The sequence below is a fragment of the Schistocerca gregaria genome, chromosome 3, assembly GCF_023897955.1.
Source record: "Schistocerca gregaria isolate iqSchGreg1 chromosome 3, iqSchGreg1.2, whole genome shotgun sequence".
In the NCBI taxonomy this organism is placed as follows: domain Eukaryota; kingdom Metazoa; phylum Arthropoda; class Insecta; order Orthoptera; family Acrididae; genus Schistocerca; species Schistocerca gregaria.
In genome coordinates, this window is record NC_064922.1 from 584,593,440 (window position 1) to 584,620,074 (window position 26,635).

At 38.4% G+C, this 26,635-nt stretch overlaps 1 protein-coding gene across 2 annotated transcripts in view; it reads left to right on the forward strand.

Annotated features, from left to right (window-relative positions):
- LOC126354759 (TATA box-binding protein-associated factor RNA polymerase I subunit B) overlaps positions 1 to 26,635 on the forward strand; it is a 292,430-nt gene that overhangs the window by 41,232 nt on the left and 224,563 nt on the right. For both annotated transcript variants that reach the window (XM_050004643.1, XM_050004644.1), the window contains exon 5: positions 11,731 to 11,876. In XM_050004643.1, the coding sequence (XP_049860600.1) occupies positions 11,731 to 11,876 (146 nt within the window). The remainder of the gene's footprint in view (positions 1 to 11,730; positions 11,877 to 26,635) is intronic.

Sequence of the window (26,635 nt, forward strand, 5' to 3'; positions counted from 1 at the left end):
CAAGATAGGAAAAGACAAGGGAGACATCGAGAAAAGAATAACATTTCTGCTCAAACTCCCACTTCATCTTGCACTTTGTTGCCCTCTAAATCATATAGATCCCAAAGATCACTTGGGAAGGTGGTAAACAAGGTGAAGAAAAGCTTACCATGCAGCCCAAGGAAGCAAAAGGATGTAGTGGCAAAGCTGTTTAACGATGAGCAGACTGAAGTTGCAAATAAACTTAAAAAAGATACGTACAAGAAAGGGAGTAAGTTTCTCAGTGCAGATACAGAAAATAAAATTAAGAACTTCTACCTACGTGACAACATAAGCCGAAAAGAACCAGGAAGAAAATATGTGGTTAGTGTCAAGAACCCTGAAACTGGAGAACGAGAACAGAAACAGAAGTGCTATATGGTGATGACAGTGTCTGAAGCATATGAACAATTTATTCTTGAATATCCAGAGTGTGAGATAAAAAAATCTAAATTATTCTCTCTTCGTCCACCTTTTGTATACCCTGTATTTGGTTGAAAGCATTGCAAGAGAAACCAATACATTTCCAAGTAGAGCACAAGATTTAGTTAGCATTCTTGTCTGTGACACAGAAAATTATAAGTGTATGTCCAGTGCCTGCGAAAAGTGTAACACTTTAAATGCGAAGAGCCTTGTTGATGAAGAAGTACTGAACATTGAGCTTGAATGGACTCAATGGAAAGGCATTGAAGGTCGCCCTCAGCGTATAGAAACAGTTGGGACAGTTTTTTGAATGCCATTAAAGAAATAGAAAAACAGCTTCTGGGATTCAAACTGCACTGTTATGTTAAGAAGAAGTAATCAAAGTACTTTGAGGATGCAAAAGTAAATTTCAGTAATCACAATAAATATTCAGTTTGAACAATGCTTAAGCTGCTTTTTCAGGACCTAAAGAGAGAATTTCCTTATCTTCAAAGAGTCAAGATTTTCTCCAATGGTTGCACAGCGCAATTCAAGAATTGCTTCACATTATTAAATGTTACATATTTACCAGCTGACTTTGGCATTACTGGTGACTGGAATTTTTTTGCCAGTTCTCATGGTAAGGTGCAGTTGATGGCATTGGTGGTACCGTGAAAAGGACAGCGTGGAGAACTGTAAAATCATGGAGGGTTACTATTAACACTCCTTATGATTTTTACAAGTGCGTCAAGGAGAAACTGAAAGGGATTACAACCCTCTACTTATCATCTGAAGAAATTAATTCAGCAATGGCTACGTTGAATAATCTTTGGAAAGGTGTACAGCCTATTTCAGGATTGCACAAACTCCATTGCATTATACCAGTTAAAGAGGGTATTATAAGGGTTTGTGCTACATCTGCCCAAGAGATTACAGCGGTGATATCACTTCGTAACCATGAAAATGCACACGATTCGATGTGTAGTGTTGATAGTGAAGAATCCTTGAAACTTACTATAGGCGACTTTGTACTGTCAGAGTTGACTGTCACTGGAAAGTCCTGTTTGAAGAAGAAATATTTTGCAGAAGTTCTTCAGCTTGATGAACAAGCTGAGCAGGTCTTGCAGAAGTGTATGCATCCCAGTGGGAAATGCTGGATTTGGCCCACAGAAGAAGACATGTCTTGGGAAAATATTTCAGTAATCTCCTAGAAAGTAAATCCACCCAAACTGTTAAATAACAGGGGACAATTTGCAGTAGTATGAAATAGGCCTAGTTCTCTCTTGTTTAAGTTTTTATCATTTTAACATAATAATTAAAGTATTTTCTTGTCGTTTTGTTTTACATTTCACTCAATAATATTGTTGTACCTATGTGTCACACCCACAAAACGAAGAAAAAAAAGTTGTCTTTTGGAAGTGTCTGTGAATGAAAGTTATCATATCTTGTATTTTATTACTCCTTTCTTCACTGTGTAAAAAATTATCAACCATCCTGATTCAGAAGTAGAAGGTGAAATAACTAAAGAACACGGCTATGTGCAAATAAAGAGTAAAGTTTTGTCACACCCGCAACACTTCTTCACGATTTTTTTTAGCAGGTTGAGTGTAAAATTAAGAGCTAAAATTTTTACAGGAACCTAATAACCTGCTATTCTATTCACTAAATTAAAGTTAGCCTTGTTCTGACACCTGAAGTACAAATAAATATAACTTTAACCGTGAAAAATGTGACATCCGCAACAGTGGAATGACCCATTCTTCAATAAGTTTTCATTTTCAAGGTGCTTGAATATAGATTTGATGGCAAATATAAACATTTAAATTCTATGGAGCGAAATACATGTACGTATGACAGAAGAATGCTATGCAAAGGGGTATGACGCTGCGTCTTGATACACTTCAGACCAAATAATGTGACTTATAATCTCTCAAATATATATGTTTTATACGTCAAACTATCCAGGAAGATGCGCACTAAAAAATAGGCATACTTTTGAAAACTCAATTTTTTTTAAAATTTTTGTTGTTCTACAATGCTTTATTTTTCATCTTACTACTGTAATATGTTTTATCTTGTTACAGCACTGGATCTGTCTTGGTTTTTGTGTAACTTCCTCTATTGTATTTGCTACAACATCACTCTCCTTTGCAAAGGAAAACCTAGGAGAACTGCCCCAATTTAATCCTTGTACCACTGAAAAGGTGAATGAAATAAGTATTAGTGTCAGTGGTGTTGAGAAACAGGTGAACTCGTTAAAACTGAACAAAGCTTTGGTGCCCAATGGAATCCCTGTAAGATTCTATACTGAATTTGTAGCTGAGTTAGCCTCTTTTCTCATTATAATCCATCATAGATCCCTTGAACAAAAAACTGTACTCAGTTCTTAGAAAAAGGCACAGGTCACACCCATCTACGAGAAGGGTAGTAGAATTGATCCACAGAATCTTATAACATATTCTGACCTCAAACATAATGAGATATGTTGAACAGAATGACTCCTCAATGCCTACCAGCATTGTTTTTGAAAACATCGGTCATGTAAAAGCCAATTCTCACTTTTCTCACATGACATACTGAAAGTTTTGGATCAAGGCAACAAAGTAGATGCAGGTTTCTTGATTTCCGAAAAGCACTTGTCAGAGTACCACACCTACACTTATTGTCAAAAGTATGGTCATGTGGCATATATCAGGTGAAATTTTGAAATGTGTGACTGAGTTGAGGACCTTGTGGTAAGGAGGTTATCTTGGATGGAGAGTCATCATCATATGTAGAAGTAATTTTAGATGTGCTCCAGGGAAGTGTGTTGGGATCCACAGTGCCCATGTTGTATATTAATGACCTTGCAGACAATGTTAAAGGTAAAATCAGGCTTTTTGCAGATATGCAGCTATCTGTGATGAAGTACTATCTGAAAGAAGCTGCATAAATGTTCTGTTAGATCTTGATAATATTTCAAAGTGGTGCAGAGGTTGGCAACTTGATAGAAATGTTCAGAAATGTAAAATTTTGCACTTCAAAAATGAAGAGTCATATTAACTTGTGACTGTAATAGCAATGAGTCACTGTTGGAATTGGCTAACTCGTACAAATACTTGGGTGTAACACTTTGTAGGGATATGAAATGGAATGATCACTTAGGTTCATTTATGGGTAAAGCAGGTGGTAACCATCGGTTTATTGGTAGAATATTGGGGAAGTGCTGTCAGTGATAATATGTCATCCATGGAAGAATCACAAAGAAATTACAAACTAGTTTACAGAATGTTTGTCTAACTTAGGTAAGTGAAACACTTTTAGAATGAATGGGTGGTCAGTTGAATCGTTGGTTATTGTGTGCTCCCAGACAAACAATCTGATCATTCTGTGATAATAAACACGCAGGCCACAAAATGGGTATGCAAGATAAGCATCCTCAAGCATTTTGAAGAGAAAGTGTAAAAATATGTGGTTCTTTGCAAAGCTGTGCCATAACTTCTTTACTGTTTTAAAAAGTAAGAGACAGTACATTTGATACATTATTTCAATTTCGCAGACTGAAAACTCAAGGAAATAGACATTTACAATCAAACCTTTGGGAAATAGTATAGTTTTAATAAACTTCTTTGTTACAATAGATCACTATGTACCAAATAGAAGAGGTACTGAATAGCAGACACACATGTATAAAATGATAAATGCTATAGATTTTGGACCTTGTATGGAAACTGACAGTTATCATCCTATTCCACATGTCTGTGAGCAAACCTACATTTCTAGCATTTGTAGACTTAGAGCAAGCAATGTTGACTGGAATACTCTTTTTCAAATTCTAAAGGTGGCAGGGGTAAAATACAGGGAGCAAAAGGCTATTTACAATTTGTACAGAAACCAGATGGCAGTTATAAGAGTCGAGGGGCATGAAAGGGAAGCAGCTGTTGGGAAGGGAGTGAGACAGGGTTGTAGCCTGTCCCCGATGTTATTCAATCTATATATTGAACCAGCTTTAAAGGAAACAAAAGAAAAATTCGGAGTAGGTATCAAAGTCCGTGGAGAAGAAATAAAAAAGTTGAGGTTCACCGATGACATTGTAATTCTGTCAGAGACAGCAAAGGACTTGGAAGAGCAGTTGAATGGAATAGACAGTGCCTTGAAAAGAGGATATAAGATGAACATCAACAAAAGCAAAATGAGTATAATGGAATGTAGTCGTATTAAGTCGGGTGATGCTGAGGGAATTAGCTTAGGAAATGAGACACTTAAAGTAGTAAAGGAGTTTTGCTATTTGGGGAGCAAAATAACTGATGATGGTCGAAGTATAGAGGATATAAAATGTAGACTGGCAATGGCAAGAAAAGCATATCTGAATAAGAGAAATTTGTTAACATCGAGTATAGCAATAAGTGTCAGGAAGTCATTTCTGAAAGTATTTGTATGGAGTGTAGCCATGTATGGAAGTGAAACATGGACGATAAATAGTTTGGACAAGAAGAGAATAGAAGCTTTCGAAATGTGGTGCTGCAGAAGAATGCTGAAGATTTGATGGGTAGATCACATACTAATGAGGAGGTATTGAATAGAATTGAGGAGAAGAGGAGTTTGTGGCACAACTTGACAAGAAGAAGGGACCGGTTGGTAGGACATGTTCTGAGGCATCAAGGGATCACAAATTTAGCATTGGAGGGCAGTGTGGAGGGTAAAAATCGTAGAGGGAGACCAAGAGATGAATACACTAAGCAGATTCAGAAGGATGTAGGTTGTAGTAAGTACTGGGAGATGAAGAAGCTTGCATCAAACCAGTCTCAGGACTGAAGACAACAACAACAACGTGAGCTCTTCAGTCCAGCTTCTATGAGTAGTGATCTATCTTAAAGCTGCAGGCATTTATATTCCATCACGCCGTAGTGTTACGTGGTGACAAAGTTAAAGTAACACCTGTGTTAACACTCTTTATAATGTGTCTTCCTAAGAAAGAAGCAAAAGAGACAGATATGTTTTTATTTAGTATTTTGTCATACATGTTGCTTTGTGCTGAAGTTACCTTCTCTGGCACTATGTGTGGTGTGCTCTTGGCCTTGTGTGTTATGTGATGTGCTATACTCATGAAGAAATTTTTTATCATCATTTATTACTAATGGTAATGGGTAAATGGGTAAATTTGGAGAGGATATGGAGGCCAACAGGAACGGGAAACAACTCTTGGATTTCTGTGCCAGTATGGGCTTAGTAATCACAAATTCCTTTTTTAAACATAAGAACATTTACCAGTAAACTTGGGAAGGCAGGGGAACCAGATCTGTCATTGATTATATAATAACAGATCAGCAATCCAGGAAGACTGTGAGGGACACACGTGTATTCAGGGGATTCTTTGATGACACTGATCATTATTTAATCTGCAGTGAAATTGGGATTGTGAGGCCAAAAGTGCAGGTGGTCAGATCCATATGTGGGAGGATAAGAGTGGAGAAACTTCAGGATAAGGAAATCAGGCACAAGTACATAACAGCGATCTCAGAAAGGTACCAGTTAGTTGAATGTAGTCAATTACAGTCATTGGAAAAGGAATGGACAAGGTACAGGGACACAGTACTAGAAGTGGCTAAAGAATGTCTTGGAACAGTAGTGTGAAAAAGTAGGATGAAGCAAACAGCTTGGTGGAATGACACAGTCAAGGCAGCCTGTAAAAGGAAAAAGAAGGCATATCAAAAATGGCTACATACTAGAACTCAGGTAGACAGAGAAAGTTATGTTGAAGAAAGAAACAAAGCCAAACAGATAATTGCAGCATCCAAGAAGAAATCTTGTACACTTTGGAAACAGGTTGGAGACTATGGGTCAAGCTGCTGGAAAACGATTCTGGAGTATAATTAGCAGTCTTCGAAAGGGAGGTAAGAAGGAAATGACAAGTATTTTGGACAGGTCAGGAAAACTGCTGGTGAATCCTGTGGATGCCTTGGGCAGATGGAGGGAATATTTTGAAGAGTTGCTCAATATAGGTGAAAATATGATCAGTAATGTTTCAGATTTCGAGGTAGAATGGGATAGGAATGATGATGGAAATAAGATCACATTTGAGGAAGTGGAGAAAATGGTCAATAGATTGCAGTGCTGGGGTGGATGAAATTAAGTCAGAACTCATCAAATACAGTGGAATGTCAGGTCTTAAATGGCTACACAGGATAATTGAAATGGCCTGGGAGTCGGGACAGGTTCCATCAGACTGGACAAAAGCAGTAATCACACCAATCTTTAAACATGGAAACAGAAAAGATTGTAACAACTACAGAGGTATCTCTTTAATCAGCGTTGTGGGTAAAATCTTCTCAGGTATTGTTGAAAGGAAAGTGCGAGTATTAGTTGAAGACCAATTGGATGAAAATCAGTGTGGGTTTATGCCTTTTAGAGGTTGTCAGGACCAGATCTTTAGCTTACGGCAAATAATGGAGATGTGTTATGAGTGGAACAGGGAATTGTATCTATGCTTTATAGATCTAGAAAAGGCATATGACCGGGTTCCTAGGAAGAAGTTATTGTCTGTTCTACGAGATTATGGAATAGGAGGCAAACTTTTGCAAGCAATTAAAGGTCTTTACATGGATAGTCAGGCAGCAGTTAGAGTTGACGGTAAATTGAGTTCATGGTTCAGAGTAGTTTCAGGGGTAAGACAAGGCTGCAACCTGTCGCCACTGTTGTTCATATTATTTATGGATCATATGTTGAAAACAATAGACTGGCTGGGTGAGATTAAGATATGTGAACACAAAATAAGTAGTCTTGAACACAAAATAAGCAGTCTTGCATATGCGGATGACTTAGTTGTGATGGCAGATTCAATTGAAAGTTTGCAAAGTAATATTTCAGAGCTAGATCAGAAATGCAAGGACTATGGTATGAAGATTAGCATCTCCAAAACGAAAGTAATGTCAGTGGGAAAGAAATATAAACGGATTGAGTGCCAAATAGGAGGAACAAAGTTAGAACAGGTGGACAGTTTCAAGTACTTAGGATGCATATTCTCACAGGATGGCAACACAGTAAAAGAATTGGAAGCGAGGTGTAGCAAAGCTAATGCAGTGAGCACTCAGCTACGATCTACTCTCTTCTGCAAGAAGGAAGTCAGTACCAAGACTAAGTTATCTGTGCACCGTTCAATCTTTTGACCAACTTTGTTGTATGGGAGCGAAAGCTGGGTGGATTCAGGTTACCTTATCAACAAGGTTGAGGTTAGGGATATGAAAGTAGCTAGGATAATTGCAGGTACTAGTAGATGGGAACAGTGCATGAGGGTGTCCACAATGAGGAAATCAAGGAAAAACTGGGAATGAACTCTGTAGATGTAGCAGTCAGGATGAACAGGCTTAAATGGTGGGGTCATGTTACACCGCATGGGAGAAGCAAGGTTACCCAAGAGACTCATGGGTTCAGCAGTAGAGGGTAGGAGGAGTCGGGGCAGACCAAGGAGAAGGTACCTGGATTCGGTTAAGAATGATTTTGAAGTAATAGGTTTAACATCAGAAGAAGCACCAATGTTAGCACTGAATAGGGGATCATGAAGGAATTTTATAAGGGGGCTATGCTCCAGACTGAACGCTGAAAGGCATAATCAGTCTTAAATGATGATGATGGTAATGATGATGATGATTTATTACTAATTCTGACTTCTTGCATTTAAACTGTAAAGTCAGAAAGAAAAACCATGTTTGTCTTCAATAATGTAGACTTCATCTCCTCCCCTAACTTCTTCTGTGCTGGAGGTTGAAAAGGTCTCTCACAAATTTAAATATCACAAGATATGATGCAGAGGCCATCTTGAACAGCAGTGTGTTGACTAATTCATTACAACACTTGAACAACTTGTAGAGTACTTTTGACAAACAAACTGTATCAATGACAATTTCTTTTAATATTAACTGATGTTCATTCTGAGGCAAATGATAGCTAACAGAAAAGTGACAGCTTATAAAAATGCTTCTACTGTTCTCATGATATCACTACAATTGTCATGGCAGTTCTTCTCCCATGTTTCACACCATATCTCCAAGGCACAACCCAATGACACGGAGTAAACCTCCCAAACAACAGGTACCACAAAATGTAATGAGATTGATATCATCATCCTGGCTTGCAGATATGCTTTATCCACCCACTCCAAAATACTTGCACATGAAGAAAACAAACTTCCAAATAATATGCTGTACTAACTGATTGTTTAAATAAAACTTTTATAGTGTTGTTTCGGAAGATTATGTGCAACATAACACTTCACCACATTGTACAAAGGGAGTTTGAAAAGTCCGTGCAAGGTCCGAGAGATGGCACCACCAGCACATATCGAGGTCATGTTTAGTTAGTTGCGTCTTTGGAAAGAATGCACACCAAGTTTCAGCCATATTGGTCTATTTCTTTGTGTTTGGCATTCGTGTGAATCACAGAAGTCGAGTGATTGCCAAAAAATGGATGAAAAAGAATTTCGTGTGGTGATTATAAACATTACTTTATGAAAGGCAAAACATCTCAAGAGACCAAAGAGAAGCTTGATAAACAATATGGTGACTCTGCACCTTCGATTAGAACAGTTTATAAGTGGTTTCAAAATTTTTGGAGTGCCCATATGGGCACAAGTGATGCTGAATGTTCTGGATTCCCTGTACAGGTTACTACTCCAGAAATAATTGATAAAATAATGATATGATGATAAATGACAGAAGACTTAAGTTTGTGAGATTGCTAGTGCTGTGGACATCTTGAATGAATGGGTACATAATTTTTGCTTAAGCATTTGGACATGAGAAAGCTACCCACAACATGGGTTCTGCGATTGCTCACACTTAACGAAAAACAGGATCGTGTGAAGTGTTACAAGGATGGCTTGCAGCTGTTTAGGAAGAATCCCCAGGACTTTAAGCATCGTCTTATCACTGTGGATGAAACATGGATACATTACGATACTCATGAGACCAAACAACATCCTAAACAATGGGTTACCAAGGGAGAACTTGCACCAAAAAAGACGTAGACCATTCCTTCAGCCGGAAAGGTTATGGCGACTGTCTTTTGGGATTCGCAAGGGATAATCCTCATCGACTATCTGGAAAAGGGTAAAACTATTACAGGTGTATATTATTCATCGTTATAGGACCATTTGAAAACCGAGTTGCAAGAAAAATGGTGGCGATTGGGCCAAGAAAAGTCCTTTTCTATCACGACAATGCACCAGCATATGTCAGCAGTTGTTGTCACAAAATGAATGGAAATAGGATTCCAACTCATTTCACATCCCCCGTATTCTCCAGACTTGGATCCCTTGGAATACTATTCATTCCCCAATTCGAAGAAATGGCTGAAGGGACAAAGATTTTATTCAAACGAGGAGGTAATTGCAGCAACTAATATGTATTTTGCAGACTTGGACAATTCCTATTATTCGGAAGGGATCAACAAATTAGAACAGCATTGGATGAAGTGTATAAGTCTAAAAGGAGACTATGTCAAAAAATAAAAAAGGTTTACCCCAAACACGTAAGTAGTTTTATTTTTGCACTGACTTTTCAAGCACCCCTTGTATGTTACAGTACAGTCCTCATCACTATAGTAAAATGCAAATAAACAATAAAAAATTGGAGATCAGAACTAATTTTAATTTTATTGATAAATTGTGTTTATTGCAGTTTAGTTCCAGTCAGTCACAGCTGAATTTGTGTATTAAGCAATTGATATCATGAATTAGCATGCGTGAACTTGTAACATAATATAAAAACAGTGTAAATTAGAAATTTTGGCAATAGAGGACCTATAGTTCAGCAATTATTAAATGTATGAATTTGAAAGATTAACATAAATCCGACATATTCATCACCAGAAGCTTTTATAAACTGCTGGTTATTGTGTCAAGAGTAGAGACTGCCCAGTCTTTTTTTATAAGAAAATGGTTACACTTATAAAACAAATAACCAAGGCTGATACGGAAGATGGAAAGTAAAATGGAGAAGAGAGTCCTTTTCATTTACTTGGATTTGCACATTTTTTGCATTTGTCGAGGAATTCTCAGCAAACCAAAGCATAAGATAAGCTGCGGCATTTGAATCGACACACACACACACACACACACACACACACACACACACACACACACACACTATTCTTATGTGCCAGCAGTTTTCTTTATATATATAAAATAGAAAGAAACTTCCACATGGGAAAAATATATTAAAAACAAAGATTCCAAGACTTACCAAGCGGGAAAGCGCCGGCAGACAGGCACAATGAACAAAACACACACACAGAGAGAGAGAGAGAGAGAGAGAGAGAGAGAGAGAGAGCGCTCTTGAGTGCTTGTCAGCAGGTATTAGTTAAACTGGTTTCTGACATTGTATTTAAAAGATAAGATTAGTTGTGTTCATAGTTTTATTTCTGTTATTGTGACATTAAGTATTTGCCAATCCATATTTTAATTGTAATGGTGACATGAGGACAACCAGCTACAAAATTTAAAATCAATAATTTCCAAATAATGGGCTGATCAATACAAACCCTGTGACTATAGAACAAGCAGTAAGAGGATAAAGGAGAAGGTGATTTTGATTGTGGAATCTCATATTTCAAGGCCTTCATGTGATGGGAAGCAAAGAATTCGGAAGGCAGATAAATATCAAAATGACATGCAATATCACTTTTTTAACTTTCATTTTTCCCTCTCCTTCCTTCCTTCCTGATGAAGCAACTGCCAGTTGCGAAAGCTCGTAATTCTGTGTGTGTGTTTGTGTGTTTTGTTCATGTGCCTGTCTGCCGGCGCTTTCCCGCTTGGTAAGTCTTGGAATCTTTGTTTTTAATATATTTTTCCCATGTGGAAGTTTCTTTCTGTTATATATATATATATATATATATATATATATATATATATATATATATATGTGTGTGTGTGTGTGTGTGTGTGTGTGTGTGTGTGTGTGTGTGTTTTGTTCATTGTGCCTGTCTGCCGGCGCTTTCCCGCTTTGTAAGTCTTGGAATCTTTGTTTTTAATATATTTTTCCCATGTGGAAGTTTCTTTCTATTATATATATATATATATATATATATATATATATATATATATATATATATATATATGAAAAGAAAACTGCTGGCAAATAAGAATAGTTCAAAAACAGGCTGCAACATCTCTGTGCTCACAAAAATGTGAAAAATGCTGTATAGTCTGCCCTCCCTTTCCATTTCTCTCACATTGAGCATGTTCTACAATAATGTATAATATAGATACATCAGTTTTTTTATATACTTTGCAAGATCTTCTTTTCCTTATGAAGAAATTGTTATTCTACCTTATAGAGAAAACTTATGGTTGAAGAAGCAAAGAGGGTGCAGCAAGATGTTGAGGCTTCCTTAGATTTTTCTTCTCAACTTGAACAGAGCTTGAGAGAGAGAGAGTCATCTGTGGAAACAATATCCATTGTCTCCTGCAGTTCAAGATCAAGGTAATATGGAACAATGGCAAATAAGACCCTTAGCATAACTTTAGGGGGTGTGGTGGTGGTGGTGGTGGTAGTAGTAGTAGTAGTAGTAGTAGTAGTAGTAGGCATACTCTTCTGTCCATGTAACATTAAGCAATGTTTGTTCTTTGTTGAAATACAACTCCAGTTATTAACAATGTAGGAAAATGTAGATTGTTATTTATCGTAAAGATACCATGCTAAGTTGCAGACAGGCACAATTAAAACTAAAAGATGCTGACACATAAGCTCTTGACCATAGCCTTCTTCAGAAAAAGAGAAACACACACCCTACATTCACACGGGTGAGCACACCTCCCTCACACATGACTGCCAACTCTGGCAACTCAAGTCAGAATGCATGCAGCAGGCATTCTTGTCCTAGCTGCCATAGTCGGTGGCCGTGTGTGTGAGGTGTGCTCGCTTGTGTAAAAAAAAAGGGGGGGGGGGTCACGTTTCTTCTTTTTCCAGCAAACACTATGCCCAAAAGCTTGTGTGTAAGTGTCTTTTAATTGTGTCTGTGTGCAACATGGTGTATTATCTTTGCAACAACCAGTAGTCTCTCTTTTTCTACATTGTTTCTGTTCCTACCTGAAGTTTCCATTGTTTCATTCCAGTTGTCATTATGATTAAAACTAATATACTTTATCATCCAGAAGAGTAATAACACATTATGCTTAGAACATAAGTACTACCAGAGTTTAAATTAACTCTTATTCATGCACCTACTGTATCCCAAATAAGTCGTGTATGGCACATGACTGTATTTGTTACAGCGGGAAATCCTGGTGAAGAAAATTACATCAGCTGTACATTACTATCCATTACTGACAACCGGTCTGCTTCAGCCCAAAGGGCCATTTTCTAGTGTCTGTGTTGGAAAGAACATCTAATGGAGTGCAGTGCGGGTGAGGTTTTGGTAGATTTGTCCCACTGCATGAATGATGTGTCACTCGGTTTGTTAGTGTGAGCTAAACTTACCATAAAGTGCAATGTTTCTACCATACCTCGTCATTTACAATTATTGCAGATGAAACAGAGCTCTCTTTAAGTTGTAGCTCCAAATAGATTACATCATGTTGTGATTTACAGATATCACATTACAGAATGTATAATTTTCAATTGTTCTGGTGTTGACATTATTGCCTGTGTTGTATGCTCTGTGGCTTCCAAGGTGCCACCTAGCCACAATGCCAAACGCAAACGGGCCTGCACAGTAGGTGGAGACATGCACTCACTGTCACGCCTTGTTGATGTTGTGAGCTGACATCTTTTCCACCCAGTCTGCACATACAGCTATCCAGAGCACGCACAGTGGGATGTTCCACAATTATCAACATTTCAAGTTTTCACACACATCTTTTGTTTGTTTGAATGGTTAGAAGTGGAACATGTTGTTCCTTAGAATCGACATGTTGCATCACAGTTTCCTTGACTAAGATGAGAGGTATTGTGTAACCCATCCTACTGAACTAATTACAAACATCCCATAACACTGAAAAATGTCAACCAAATAACCATAGTTTTAACTTTCATTCTGTTATTATTATCATCTGTACCGAAGGTCACTTAAGTCCAAACCCATTTTTATTTTTGAAAAATATCCACTATATAATACAGCTTGCTTAGGTAAAAGATTGTGTCTCTTCAATGGACTTGTAATCAAAGGACTTGTAATCAAAGGACTTGTAATCAAAGGACTTGTAATCAAAGGACTTGTATCATACTTAACACACTTTGTTCAAAGTACTGGTGTATGTCTATTCAACCACACAGTTGTTCATTGTGTGCTGTAATCTAGTAAATGGCTTTCCCATTATGCACTTTACTGCTGTATTTGTATTGCATTCCCTTGTACTATAATCCAATTACTTTATAAGTAAATTGTTTCATTTTCTTTGACAAAAACACGAGAGAGATTTGCCATGTTTGATCAAGTTGTACCATTATCACACTACTCTTACACAAAGGTAATTGCATTTACTTTACTTTCAATTCATTAGTTCCAACCGCATAACTTTTTAAAATTTATTGAGTTAGAAAATGTTTAAGTACGTCTTTACCACAAGGAGTTATTTGCTGACGTTTTAATCAATATCATTCTCCACGATTTCAAATCTCAAATCTGCGGCAAGTAAGATGTGTGTAAAAGTAAATTCAAATAATCATAACTGCCCAAGGAAGTCTGTTACCTTATAATTGCTATTGAGAACACTTCTGAATTGTGGCTAACAGTCTATATAGCTTCCTACCTTTGTAAGAGGTGCACTTACACCTTCTCTGTAGACATATACTGTGTAAATACCTTGTTATCTTTGCAATGTGAGTGTGGTCTTAGTAATCTCTCTATTTGAAAAAAGGACATTCAGGTCATTCCGTCTGTGGGTTCACTTGATCAAAGATTAAACCACCCCTTTCCTGGGTAACTTATCCTCCTCTTGAATGCCTGCATAACATTGGGTATGCCTCGTCTTAAATCTTTAACAGTATGCACAGACTCTGTCCCTTATCTTCAAGCATCTCTATGACGAAGATTCTCAGTAGCTTATAGACTCTACACAGCTAATTCAAACATGTGTACAGACTCCATCTTTCTTACCACTGTTTCTAATGTCATATATATATATATTCCAAGACTTACCAAGCGGGAAAGCGCCGGTAGACAGGCACAATAAATAAAACACACACACAGAATTTCTAGCTTTCGCAGCCAATGGTTGCTTCTTCAGGAAAGAGGGAAGGAGAGGGCAAGACGAAAGGATGTGGCTTTTAAGGGAGAGGGTAAGGAGTCATTCCAATCCCGGGATCGGAAAGACTTACCTTAGGGGTAAAAAAGGACAGGTGTACACTCGACACACACACACACACACACACACACACACACACACACACACACACACACCCATCCGCACATACACAGCACACACACACACACACACACACACACACACACACACACACACACACACACATATCCATCCGCACATACACAGACACAAGCAGACATTTTCTGCTTATCTGCTTGTGTCTGTGTATATGCGGATGGCCTACCCTACATAAAACCTCTTTCCTCATTACCTTAGCCAGCTTCATCCTGACCCACAACTTCTTCACTTTTGAAGGCCAAACATACCAACAATTAAAGGGAACAGCCATGGGTACCAGGATGGCCCCCTCGTACACCAACCTATTCATGGGTCGCTTAGAGGAAGCCTTCTTGGTTACCCAGGCCTGCTAACCCAAAGTTTGGTACAGATTTATTGATGGCATCTTCATGATCTGGACTCACAGTGAAGAAGAACTCCAGAATTTCCTGTCCAACCTCAACTCCTTTCGTTCCATCAGATTCACCTGGTCCTACTCCAAAACCCATGCCACTTTCCTTGACGTCGACTCCATCTGTCCAGTGGCCAGCTTCGCACATCCGTCCACATCAAACCCACCAACAAGCAACAGTACCTCCATTATGACAGCTGCCACCCATTCCATATCAAACGGTCCCTTCCCTACAGGCTAGGCCTTCGTGGCAAACGAATGTGCTCCAGTCGTGAATCCTTGGACCATTACACCAACGTGTGTGTGTGTGTGTGTGTGTGTGTGTGTGTGTGTGCGTGCGTGTGCGTGTGCGTGCGTGCGTGTGTGCGTGTGTGTGCGTGCGTGCGCGCGCGCGCGCGAGTATATACCTACCCTTTTTTCCCCGTAAGGTAAGTCTTTCCACTCCCGGGATTGGAATGACTCCTTACCCTCTCCCTTAAAACTCGCATCCTTTCATCTTTCCTTCTCCTTCCCTCTTTCCTGACGAAGCAACCGCTGGTTGCAAAAGCTCGAAATTTTGTGTGTGTGTTTGTGTGTTATTTTATTGTGCCTGTCTACTGGCACTTTCCCGCTTGGTAAGTCTTGGAATCTTTGTTTTTAATATATATAGACTTACCAAGCGGGAAAGCGCCGGTAGACAGGCACAATGTGTAATTTTATTGTGCCTGTCTACCGGCACTTTCCCACTTGGTAAGTCTTGGAATCTTTGTTATATATATATATATATATATATGTTGTTGTTGTTGTTGTTGTGGTCTTCAGTCCTGAGACTGGTTTGATGCAGCTCTCCATGCTACTCTATCCTGTGCAAGCTTCTTCATCTCCCAGTACCTACTGCAACCTACATCCTTCTGAATCTGCTTAGTGTACTCATCTCTCGGTCTCCCTCTACGATTTTTACCCTCCACACTGCCCTCCAATGCTAAATTTGTGATCCCTTGATGCCTCAAAACATGTCCTACCAACCAATCCCTTCTTCTAGTCAAGTTGTGCCACAAACTTCTCTTCTCCCCAATCCTATTCAATACCTCCTCATTAGTTACGTGATATATCCACCTTATCTTCAGTATTCTTCTGTAGCATCACATTTCGAAAGCTTCTATTCTCTTCTTGTCCAAACTAGTTATCGTCCATGTTTCACTTCCATACATGGCTACACTCCATACAAATATTTTCAGAAATGACTTCCTGACACTTAAATCTATATTCGATGTTAACAAATTTCTCTTCTTCAGAAACGCTTTCCTTGCCATTGCCAGTCTACATTTTATATCCTCTCTACTTCGACCATCATCAGTTATTTTACTTCCTAAATAGCAAAACTCCTTTACTACTTTAAGTGTCTCATTTCCTAATCTAATTCCCTCAGCATCACCCGATTTAATTGGACTACATTCCATTATCCTCGTTTTGCTTTTGTTGATGTTCATCTTATATCCTCCTTTCAAGACACTGTCCATTCCGTTCAACTGCTCTTCCAAGTCCTTTGCCGTCTCTGACAGAATTACAATGTCATCGGCGAACCTCAAAGTTTTTACTTTGTCTCCATGAATTTTAATACCTACTCCAAATTTTTCTTTTGTTTCCTTTACTGCTTGCTCAATATACAGATTGAATAACATCGGGGAGAGGCTACAACCCTGTCTCACTCCTTTCCCAACCACTGCTTCCCTTTCATGCCCCTCGACTCTTATGACTGCCATCTGGTTTCTGTACAAATTGTAAATAGCCTTTCGCTCCCTGTATTTTACCCCTGCCACCTTTAGAATTTGAAAAAGAGTATTCCAGTCAACATTGTCAAAAGCTTTCTCTAAGTCTACAAATGCTAGAAACGTAGGTTTGCCTTTTCTTAATCTTTCTTCTAAGATAAGTCGTAAGGTCAGTATTGCCTCACGTGTTCCAACATTTCGACGGAATCCAAACTGATCCTCCCCGAGGTCCGCATCTACCAGTTTTTCCATTCGTCTGTAAAGAATTCGCATTAGTATTTTGCAGCTCTGACTTGTTAAACTGATAGTTCGGTAATTTTCACATCTGTCAGCACCTGCTTTCTTTGGGATTGGAATTATTATATTCTTCTTGAAGTCTGAGGGTATTTGGCCTGTCTCATACATCTTGCTCACCAGCTGGTAGAGTTTTGTCATGACTGGCTCTCCCAAGGCCGTCAGTAGTTCTAATGGAATGTTGTCTACTCCGGGGGCCTTGTTCTGACTCAGGTCTTTCAGTGCTCTGTCAAACTCTTCACGCAATATCTTATCACCCATTTCGTCTTCATCTACATCCTCTTCCATTTCCATAATATTGTCCTCAAGTACATCACCCTTGTATAAACCTTCTATATACTCCTTCCACCTTTCTGCCTTCCCTTCTTTGCTTAGAACTGGGTTGCCATCTGAGCTCTATATATATATATATATATATATATATATATATATATATATATATATATATATATATATATATATATATCGGGAATAAAATAACACACAAACAAACAAAATTTCAAAATTTTGTTTGTGTGTGTTTGTGTGTTATTTTATTGTGCCTGTCTACCAGCGCTTTCCCGCTTGGTAAGTCTTGGAATCTTTGTTTCAATATATTTTTCCCATGTGGAAGTTTCTTTAAAACAAAGATTCCAAGACTTACCAAGCGGGAATGCGCCGGTAGACAGGCACAATAAATATTTATTGCGCCTGTCTACCGGCGCTTTCCCGCTTGGTAAGTCTTGGAATCTTTGTTTTTAATATATTTTTCCCATGTGGAAGTTTCTTTCTATTTTATATATATATTCTACCAGATCACCTAATAATGAGCCTTTTCTCATGTTATTCCTCCCACATTTGATTTAATATTTGCTACTAATGACATTCAGCCATGGTGCTGCAAGAAGTCATCACCTTCCGATAAATACATGTCAGTGACTGTCCACCAGGGATCTGTTTATTGCTACTAGATTAATGGGTTTATCTTTATTATTGAGACAGACACATTGTGCTAACATAAAAAACAAATGCAAGACTGCTGTACTGAATGTTTGCATATGTGAAATGTACTTTTTCTTTCTTCATTTTTGTAGATGAATGCCTGTGATATATATTAAAAGACGGCATCTTTATTTCTATTGGGAATAGTTCTAAGTTTGGTCTTAAGTTTTATTTTGTTTCCAATATTTATAAGATAAGATAAGACACATCTACTTAACAAATTATCAGTCCTTCAATTATTTTATGCTCTTAACATAGTATATCAACAACTACAGCCCTTTTATTTCACCTCCTTAAATAATTTATTCATTAGCACTCTCTCATCAGAGATGAGTCGAGTCTATTGTATTATTTGCACACATCAGCTGTTAAAGAACTCGTTAATGCCCTTTATTCATGGATAACAATAGTCTTAGCTATGGCAACAGAACAGTTGGCTTGTGAAATGTACTCTACTTAAGGTAAGGTTTCCTTTCCCTTCCTCATCCCCCTGTTCTAGTGATATTGCCAACATGTCACACACCTTGAAAGTCATTTCTGAACTGAATACATATAATTTAGAAAAAAGTGCTGTCATTATGTAATACTCATACTGTTTGCAGCCCATCTTGGCATGTATGTTACTCCTTGGCATTCCTGTGAAAATAGGTAGTAACTATCACCATATGTGATATGGATCTGAGCAACCCCACCTAAATCAAAGTCCTTGCAACTCTCTTCCAGTAGGCGAGTGACGTCATCATCTTCAGGCATACAGCCATTGTCACCCAACAGTAGTAGCGCAACCTAGATGCCTGTAGGAATACTATGTGGAACCATGTAAACAACTGTTTCGCAGCAGTAGTGTTAGTGAGTTGAATTTCCTTGTGTAATCATTTGCTTTTCTGCTCTTTGATGTGTATACTGCATGTAGCAGTTCAGAAGTGATCATCACCATGGTGAAAAATTGTTGTGTTCCTGGTTGTGATGGTAATTATGCCGAGAAGAAGAAGGTTCAGATTTATAAATTTACAGCCGATGAGGATATGTGAAGGAAATGTTTATATGTGACCAAGAGAGAGAATTGCGATCCTAGCAAGCGTTCTGTGGTGAACACCTTTCACTTTAAGCTGTACTTATCGGCAAAAGTATATGGCAGTTGAAGTTTGAGTATCTGTGCAAGTTTCAGTGACATACATGCAGTATATTATTTTTCACTTTGTAAGTCTGCCATTTGCTCTTCTGCAAAAATGATATATTGTGGGAAACAAAAGCAGCAGACTTGAAAACTGGGGCTATATTAACCACACCACTAAGCAAGCCACAACTCTGACAAAACACAATCCTAGGCAAACTTCCTAACTGCCCTTCATATATTTCCAAAGCGTTGCCAAAAACCAGAGAATTGCCTTCTGAAAAACGGGAGAAAGGGGAAGCTGCTGCACTGAGGGCATCCATAGAGGGCAGTATTAAATTTCTAGAAGAATATAATAAGACACTTTCCTTCATTTCATTTCACGAACTGATAAAGAAGCTTGATTGTGTTACTTGTAGTGAAAAGTGGTCAAAAGCAGTGAAAGATTCATATATACTGTTTTTTTTATGTAGACACTGAAAGAACACCACATCTTGTCTTGTTCATAATTATTAATCAGGAACTCAGTGTAAGAATTTATGTTAAGGGTTGTGAAATCACTTCCAAGAAAGTTCCAAAAACTGTAATATCCAAGATCTAGACAACATTATTACATTTGTTGAAAATTTAGTGTGCAAAAAGGAAGAAAAACATCTTCAAGACATCATTGTTGAGTTGTTAGATAACTTAGAATGTGAGGGGAAAATTAAACCTGCTGTGGAATTCATAAGAAGCCAGTTTCAGTTAAGCTTTTCACCTTCTGGGAGACACAGGTTTCCTCCCCATGTTTTAGTATTTGCTTCTTTGTAGTTCTTCATTTCAAGCCATGCTTACAGATGCAGACGAAGCATTGGAAATATTATTCTGCCTCATCCTAATACTATTAGAAACATCTGTGCAAATACTGATGTTGATCCTAACATTCCAAACTTTCTGGCTTACATTAGGGACAAAGTATCAAACCTGATTTATCATGATTGTTTTGTGACACTCGTGTTGATGAAATACACATTAAGCCAACCATGGACTACATAAGACGAAATTTGGTTGGTATGGCTCATGACACCACTACTCTTGCAACAGTTGCTCATGTGTTTATGGTGCAAGGTGTAATTTCATCATTTAAGCATGCTGCCCACATCTTGTCTGTAAATAAAATGACTGCTGGCCAGTTGTTCAATGTTGGAAGTCTTAGGTTAAAGGTTATTTGTATTTGTTCTGACAATAACTGAATTAATAGGAAAACTGTCAGTAATTTTGCAAATCCACCAGAACTTAATATTGCTTACCCACACCCTTCAGATCATTCCAAACTCTTGTTTTGTGTTATAGACCCAATACACATTTATAAATGCATCAGAAATAACTGGGTGAATTTGAAAGACGAACTTCTGACATTTTGCTTCCCCAGCTTTGAAAAAATTTCTGTAAGAATGCAAGCTTCATTTTCTGCAATTAGGTCCATATTTGCAATTGAAACGAACAAAGTACTGAAATTTGGATATGGTTTAAGTATGGAAGCTCTGTGGCCCTCTTCATTAGAAAAACAAAATGTAAAGCTTGTTTGTCAAATTTTCAATGACAACATCAATCGTAGTTTACTGGGGTTGGGACCTACAAATAATGTTAAAAATTATGAAAGGAACTGCCGAATTTATTAAAATTTGAAAGGTCATAGACTTAGAGAGGAAATGAAAAGCCTCTAACAAGCCACAAGGATGATGAGAGGTGTAAATTTCTAGAAAATTTTCTAAATTGGCTAGACAACTAGAGCTCGATGAATTTGTCAAGTGGTAAGTTCAGTAAAGAAACACACTCTGCACTCAGGCATACAACATATGCATTATTAGAACTGAGAAGGTATTGTCTATCAGAACTTAAATGTCGTACTTGCTGCCTGGAAAATTTCAGACTGGTGCCTTGGAAGCCAGGTTTGCATTGTATCGACAGCTGCCTGGATCCCTGTACCATGTGTCAATGAGGCAAATATTTGAGGCAGAGAAAAAGCTGAGATTATCAACTTTGTTAGAGCTTTCTTTACAAGGTGACTCTGCTAGGAAAATTGTAATTAGATCTCTACAGAGCTGTAATATCTGAATGTCTTCATGTTGCCTGTGACATCTGAGCATCAGGTATTTGTAAATTAAGTGTTAGTCAAATACTGGGAAATCCAGAAAGGAATATAACAATATGAGAGAAGGAAAGTTGCTACTGACCATATAGTGGAGGTGCTGAGTCAAGGTAGGCACAATAAAAAGATTCACACAATCATAGCTTCTGGCCATTAAGGCCTTTGTCAGCAGTAGACACACACACACACACACACACACACACACACACACACACACTCACTCACTCACCCACCCAAGCGCAACTTGCACACACGTCGACAGTCTCAGAGAGCTGAAACTACACTGTGAGCAGTGCACCAGAGCATGATGGGATTGACGACTGGGTAGGGGTAAGGAGGAGGCTGGGGCGGGGAGGGGGAGAGATAGTATGGTGGGAGTGGTGGACAGTGAAGTGTTGCAGTTTAGACGGAGGGCAGGAGAGAAGGTGCGGAGGGGGGAAGGGGTAAGTAGCGGAAAGGAGAGAAATAAAAATAAAAAGGAATTACAAGACTGGGTGTGGTGGTTAAATGACGACTGTGTAGTGCTGGAATGGGAACAGGGAGGTGGCTGGATGGTTGAGGCCAGGAGGGTTACGGGAACATAGGATGTGTTGCAGAGAAAGTTCCCACCTGCGCAATTCAGAAAAGCTTGTGTTGGTAGGAAGGATCCATATGGCACAGGCTGTGAAGCAGTCACTGAGATGAGGGGCATCATGTTTGGCAGCATGTTCAGCTACAGGGTGGTCCACTTGTTTTTTGGCCGCAGTTTGGTGACCGTTCATTTGGACACATATCTTATTTCCAGAATGAGATTTTCACTCTGCAGCAGTGTGTGTGCTGATATGAAACTTCCTGGCAGACTAAAACTGTGGTGATTTACAAGCTAAGCTGCAACTGCTGTGCTGCATTATATGCGGGCATGGCAACCAACAAACTGTCTGTCCACATGAACGGCCACCTACAAACTGTGGCCACAAAAAAGTTGATCACCCTGTAGCTGAACACGCTGCCAAACATGATACCCCTCATCTCAGTGACTGCTTCACAGCCTGTGCCATATGGATCCTTCCCACCAACACCAGCTTTTCTGAATTGTGCAGGTGGGAACTTTCCCTGCAGTACATCCTATGTTCCCGTAACCCTCCTGGCCTCAACCTTCGTTGCTCACTGTCTTCACCCATCTAGCCCCCTCCCTGTTCCCATTCCAGCACTACACAGCTGTCATTTCACCACCACACTCAGTCTTTTAATTTCTTGTTATTTGTATTTCTCTCCTTTCCGCTACTTACCCCCTCCCCCCTCCGCACCTTCTCTCCTGCCCTCTGTCTACAGTGCAACACTTCACTGTCTGCCGCTCCCACCATACTATCTATCCCTCCCCATCCCCACCACCGCCTCCTCCTTACCCTGACCCAGTCGCCACTCCCATCATGCACTGGTGCTGCTGCTCGCAGTGTAGTATCAGCTCTCTGAGACTGTAGACATGTGTGCAAGTTGCGCTTGTGTGTGTGTGTGTGTGTGTGTGTGTGTGTGTGTGTGTGTGTGTGTGTCTACTGCTGACAAAGGCGTTAATGGCTGAAAGCTATGATTGAGTAGTAACTTTCCTTCTCTCGTATTTTTAAGTGTTAGTCAGTGTCATTTGGAACTTATCGGTCTAGAATTACCAGTGCTCACAGTCATTGCTGGATACTGTTGCTACAGCACAATAACGAAGTTAAAGTGTGGTAACTATGCTCAGTTTTCAACGATAGATAAGCAGTTGGCATGTGGTGCCGAGCACAAACTAATTAAAGATCTTGATAGAGGTGGCTTGCGATATCTACAGTTAATGCCATTGCTGATTGTAATGTATTCTTTTTGTTTCATGCAAAAACTGTTATCAAATGAACACTGTGATTCCTTTCTTAAGCTTCAGAACCAATGGCAAACAGGATGTAAATTAATTCTTGATTGTGTCATGGCCATTGATGATTTTGCAGTAGAGGTCTGTGACAAATATTCAGCACTAGAATTGTGTAAATCTGTTGTTTGGACAGGTGTTAATATTTTGCGTTATAACTATTGTAAAATAGAAAATGACAAGGTGCATAGGTCAATAAACAAAGGAAACTGTAAACTGTGGTGGAAGGACAAATTTTAAACAAAGAAAGTAAGAAGAAATGTACATAATTTTCATTAATAGTTATCCACTTTTGTTATCTTAAACAATACATGTAAGCTCTCCCTACACATATTTATTTCTTCAGCTCTGATGTTACAAAACTTTCACCATTTTCAATACAGAGAGAATATACTTTGTGTCTACTATCTTACTGTAATGAGTATTACTTAATGTAGTGTAGGATGGTAAGTGAGCTGTTAGGTGTTAAGAGTAAGGACTGATAAGAGTCTTTAGTCATAATTGTTTGTCATGTTCTTCCTATTACATATTATCAATGTGTTTTCAAAGTATTGCTGGCACTTATTATTCCCATACCTGTGAATCATGTCTCTGATGTAAGGTATTATCATTTTAGATACTACGCAAATATCAAGTACTTAGTATGGGAGCAGGATGGTGTGAGTGAGCAGTTAGGTGGTAAGAGAAGGGGGGGGGGGGATAATTGCCGTTAGTCATAATTGCTTCCTTTGTTCCTCCTATCATTTTTAACATGTTTTGAAAATATTTGGTTTCTGATATCCAATAGGTCATTTAAGAGTTTTGTAATTTCTATTGTTCTTTGAGTGCTGCATTCTTTAAGTATGAGATGTATTGCTGACACTTCGTATCCCATTCTTTTGACTCTTATCCTTGATGTGAGGTGATGTGGTTTCAAATAGTATGCAAATGTCAAATAGTGTGGGTTTGGTGTAGTGTGATAGTGTTGTTAGGTGTTAAGGGGAATGGCAGATAAGTGCATCTAGTCATAATTGCTTGTCTTGCTCCCCCTGTTCTTTTCACTTTGGAATATTTGGTTTCTGATACCCACCAGGCAATTTTGAGATGTCTATTTTCTATTATTTTTATTTCAGTTTTGCTTTCTGGATGGATGAGGTGTGTGCTTTTGCTGACACTTGTTATTCCCATATCTCTGACACTTGTCCCTGATGTGAAGTGTTACCGTTTTAGCTATTTAGTTAGTTAGTTTCATGTTCTATGGATCATTTTCCACGATAAACCATAGTGATTTGGAATGAGCCATTTTAAATTCACATTGCATATTAATTTGTACATACGGCTACATGCTGAAGATTTTTAAGCGTGTTTTACCACACTTGTGACCTGAGATGATGTCTGCTTTTCTGTGAAATGTTCTGCTGGTCATGTGCACCACTTTTAATTTTGATATTTGAACTAGTAAATTCCTGGATTCCTAATGTTTTAATAAGCACCTTTTCTTAGTTCTGGCGCCTTGTTTTGTGCTGCATTGTGTATTTTCTGAATATGATACTTACTGTATGCACTCATCCTAATATTTAGATAGGTCTTTTTCTGCTATATAGCATACCTTATTAAATAACAAATAAGGCTGTTTTGTCCCTCCAACAATCTGCTTGTAGTTTTCCACTGAAAGCAGCAAAATCTTGTTTCACATTCAAGATGCCATGATAGCAGCTTTACTGTCTCTATGATGGCTCTCATTCATGTTGCTTATTATCTACACAGCATTCTTTGCAACATCACCATTTTGTAGAGTTTGGTGAGAAATATTTGCATATCTTTGACCATGTGCTATTTTGATTGTGCCTTGAAAGTTAATTGTGGTTGGACAGGGGTGTCGTGTGTATTTCCTTTATGTGTCATGAATTTTGATTGTCTTGTTTTTCTTCCTCTATTTTTGTGGAAGTTACTTTTGTGTAAAAAACTGTTATTAGTGGGACGTAATCTCCCATTTGAATACTTACATCTATTATCTTCCCTACATATTGTGCTGTGCCCATTATCACAATAATTGGGAACCACACTATTAATATTTAAGAAGTTTTGTAGAAGAAATTTGGTATCTAGAAATGCAAATGTGGTGTAGTTAGTGTAATTATTACCATCTGTCCTTTCCTTAACTATTAAGAGGCTGTGGCATCAGTCATTATGTCTGTGAAGTAAACATAGAAAATGAAAAGAAGGTTACATTCATGAGGACTATTACATTGTAACACTGTTCAATGTTTCCATAAGTGCATGTAGAATGAGACTTAGACTCGGTGGCTGAACTTCCCCGGATGGGGCATCCCAGCCAACAATGCCATATGATCATTTCATTTCATTGTTAGAGTACTGCTGGGATGTTTCTTGCAATTCATAGATACTTCTGTATGTTTTGGTTGTGCTCATAGGTGTAGCGAGAGTTATCAGTAATCTTTTTTTCCACTTTCATTGTTTACAATTTACTTCAAACCATATATTTGAAATATATTATGGATGTGTATTATTATTTGTTGAACATTGGTTAGATGTGTAACCTGTATATTCTACAATTTTGTTTGTGTCATTGTTACGAGAGTAATACAGTGTCAGTTTAAATAAAAACTTTGCTAAGATTGAAGGGGGCACCGGAAGAAAATGCTACCCAACAATTAAGGATTAAACTGTTAACTTTATCTGTTACTTCCCAATACACAACATTCTTGGAGGTGGTAGTTTCACGTGTACCATCAGAATACACTCCCTACTCTGTTTATGTCTTTGTCTTTAAAATTAACTAAACATATACAATAACTCAAAATATGCTGTTGTTAATTCACACTTTCTTCTGCCGTCTGATTCAGTGTTGTATGTTATTTTACATCTGACTACCTTAGGAAAAAAAAAGAAAATCCTTTAAGTCTCAGTAATGTCATTTGTTACAGCTTGGCAGCTGTTAGTGCCTCAAATTTTTCAGCATCCAAAGTTGTTTTAAGTGCAAAAAACCTTCATGATTCTGTATCTGACACAGCTGAAAACAGTAATTGCTTCCACTTTTTTCCCTGAGATAACAAATCAACTCACAGTAATTTCATTTATAGTCAAGCTCGACCGTCTTAATGTCTTTTATTGTCTTATATTTATCAGTTTCTGGAAAGCTGTTAGCACAACGATTTGGCGAGAGGCAGGCTTGGTGGTAAGTGCCCTCGTCTGGATTGTGTAACGTCACAGTTGAGTTGTGAGGTCTTGTCATTTAGGTGGTGTTGATCTGAGAAGGGTGTGTGTGACTGAGCACACACAATCATGCTTTGAAAGGACTCTAAAATCTTTTTTGCTGCT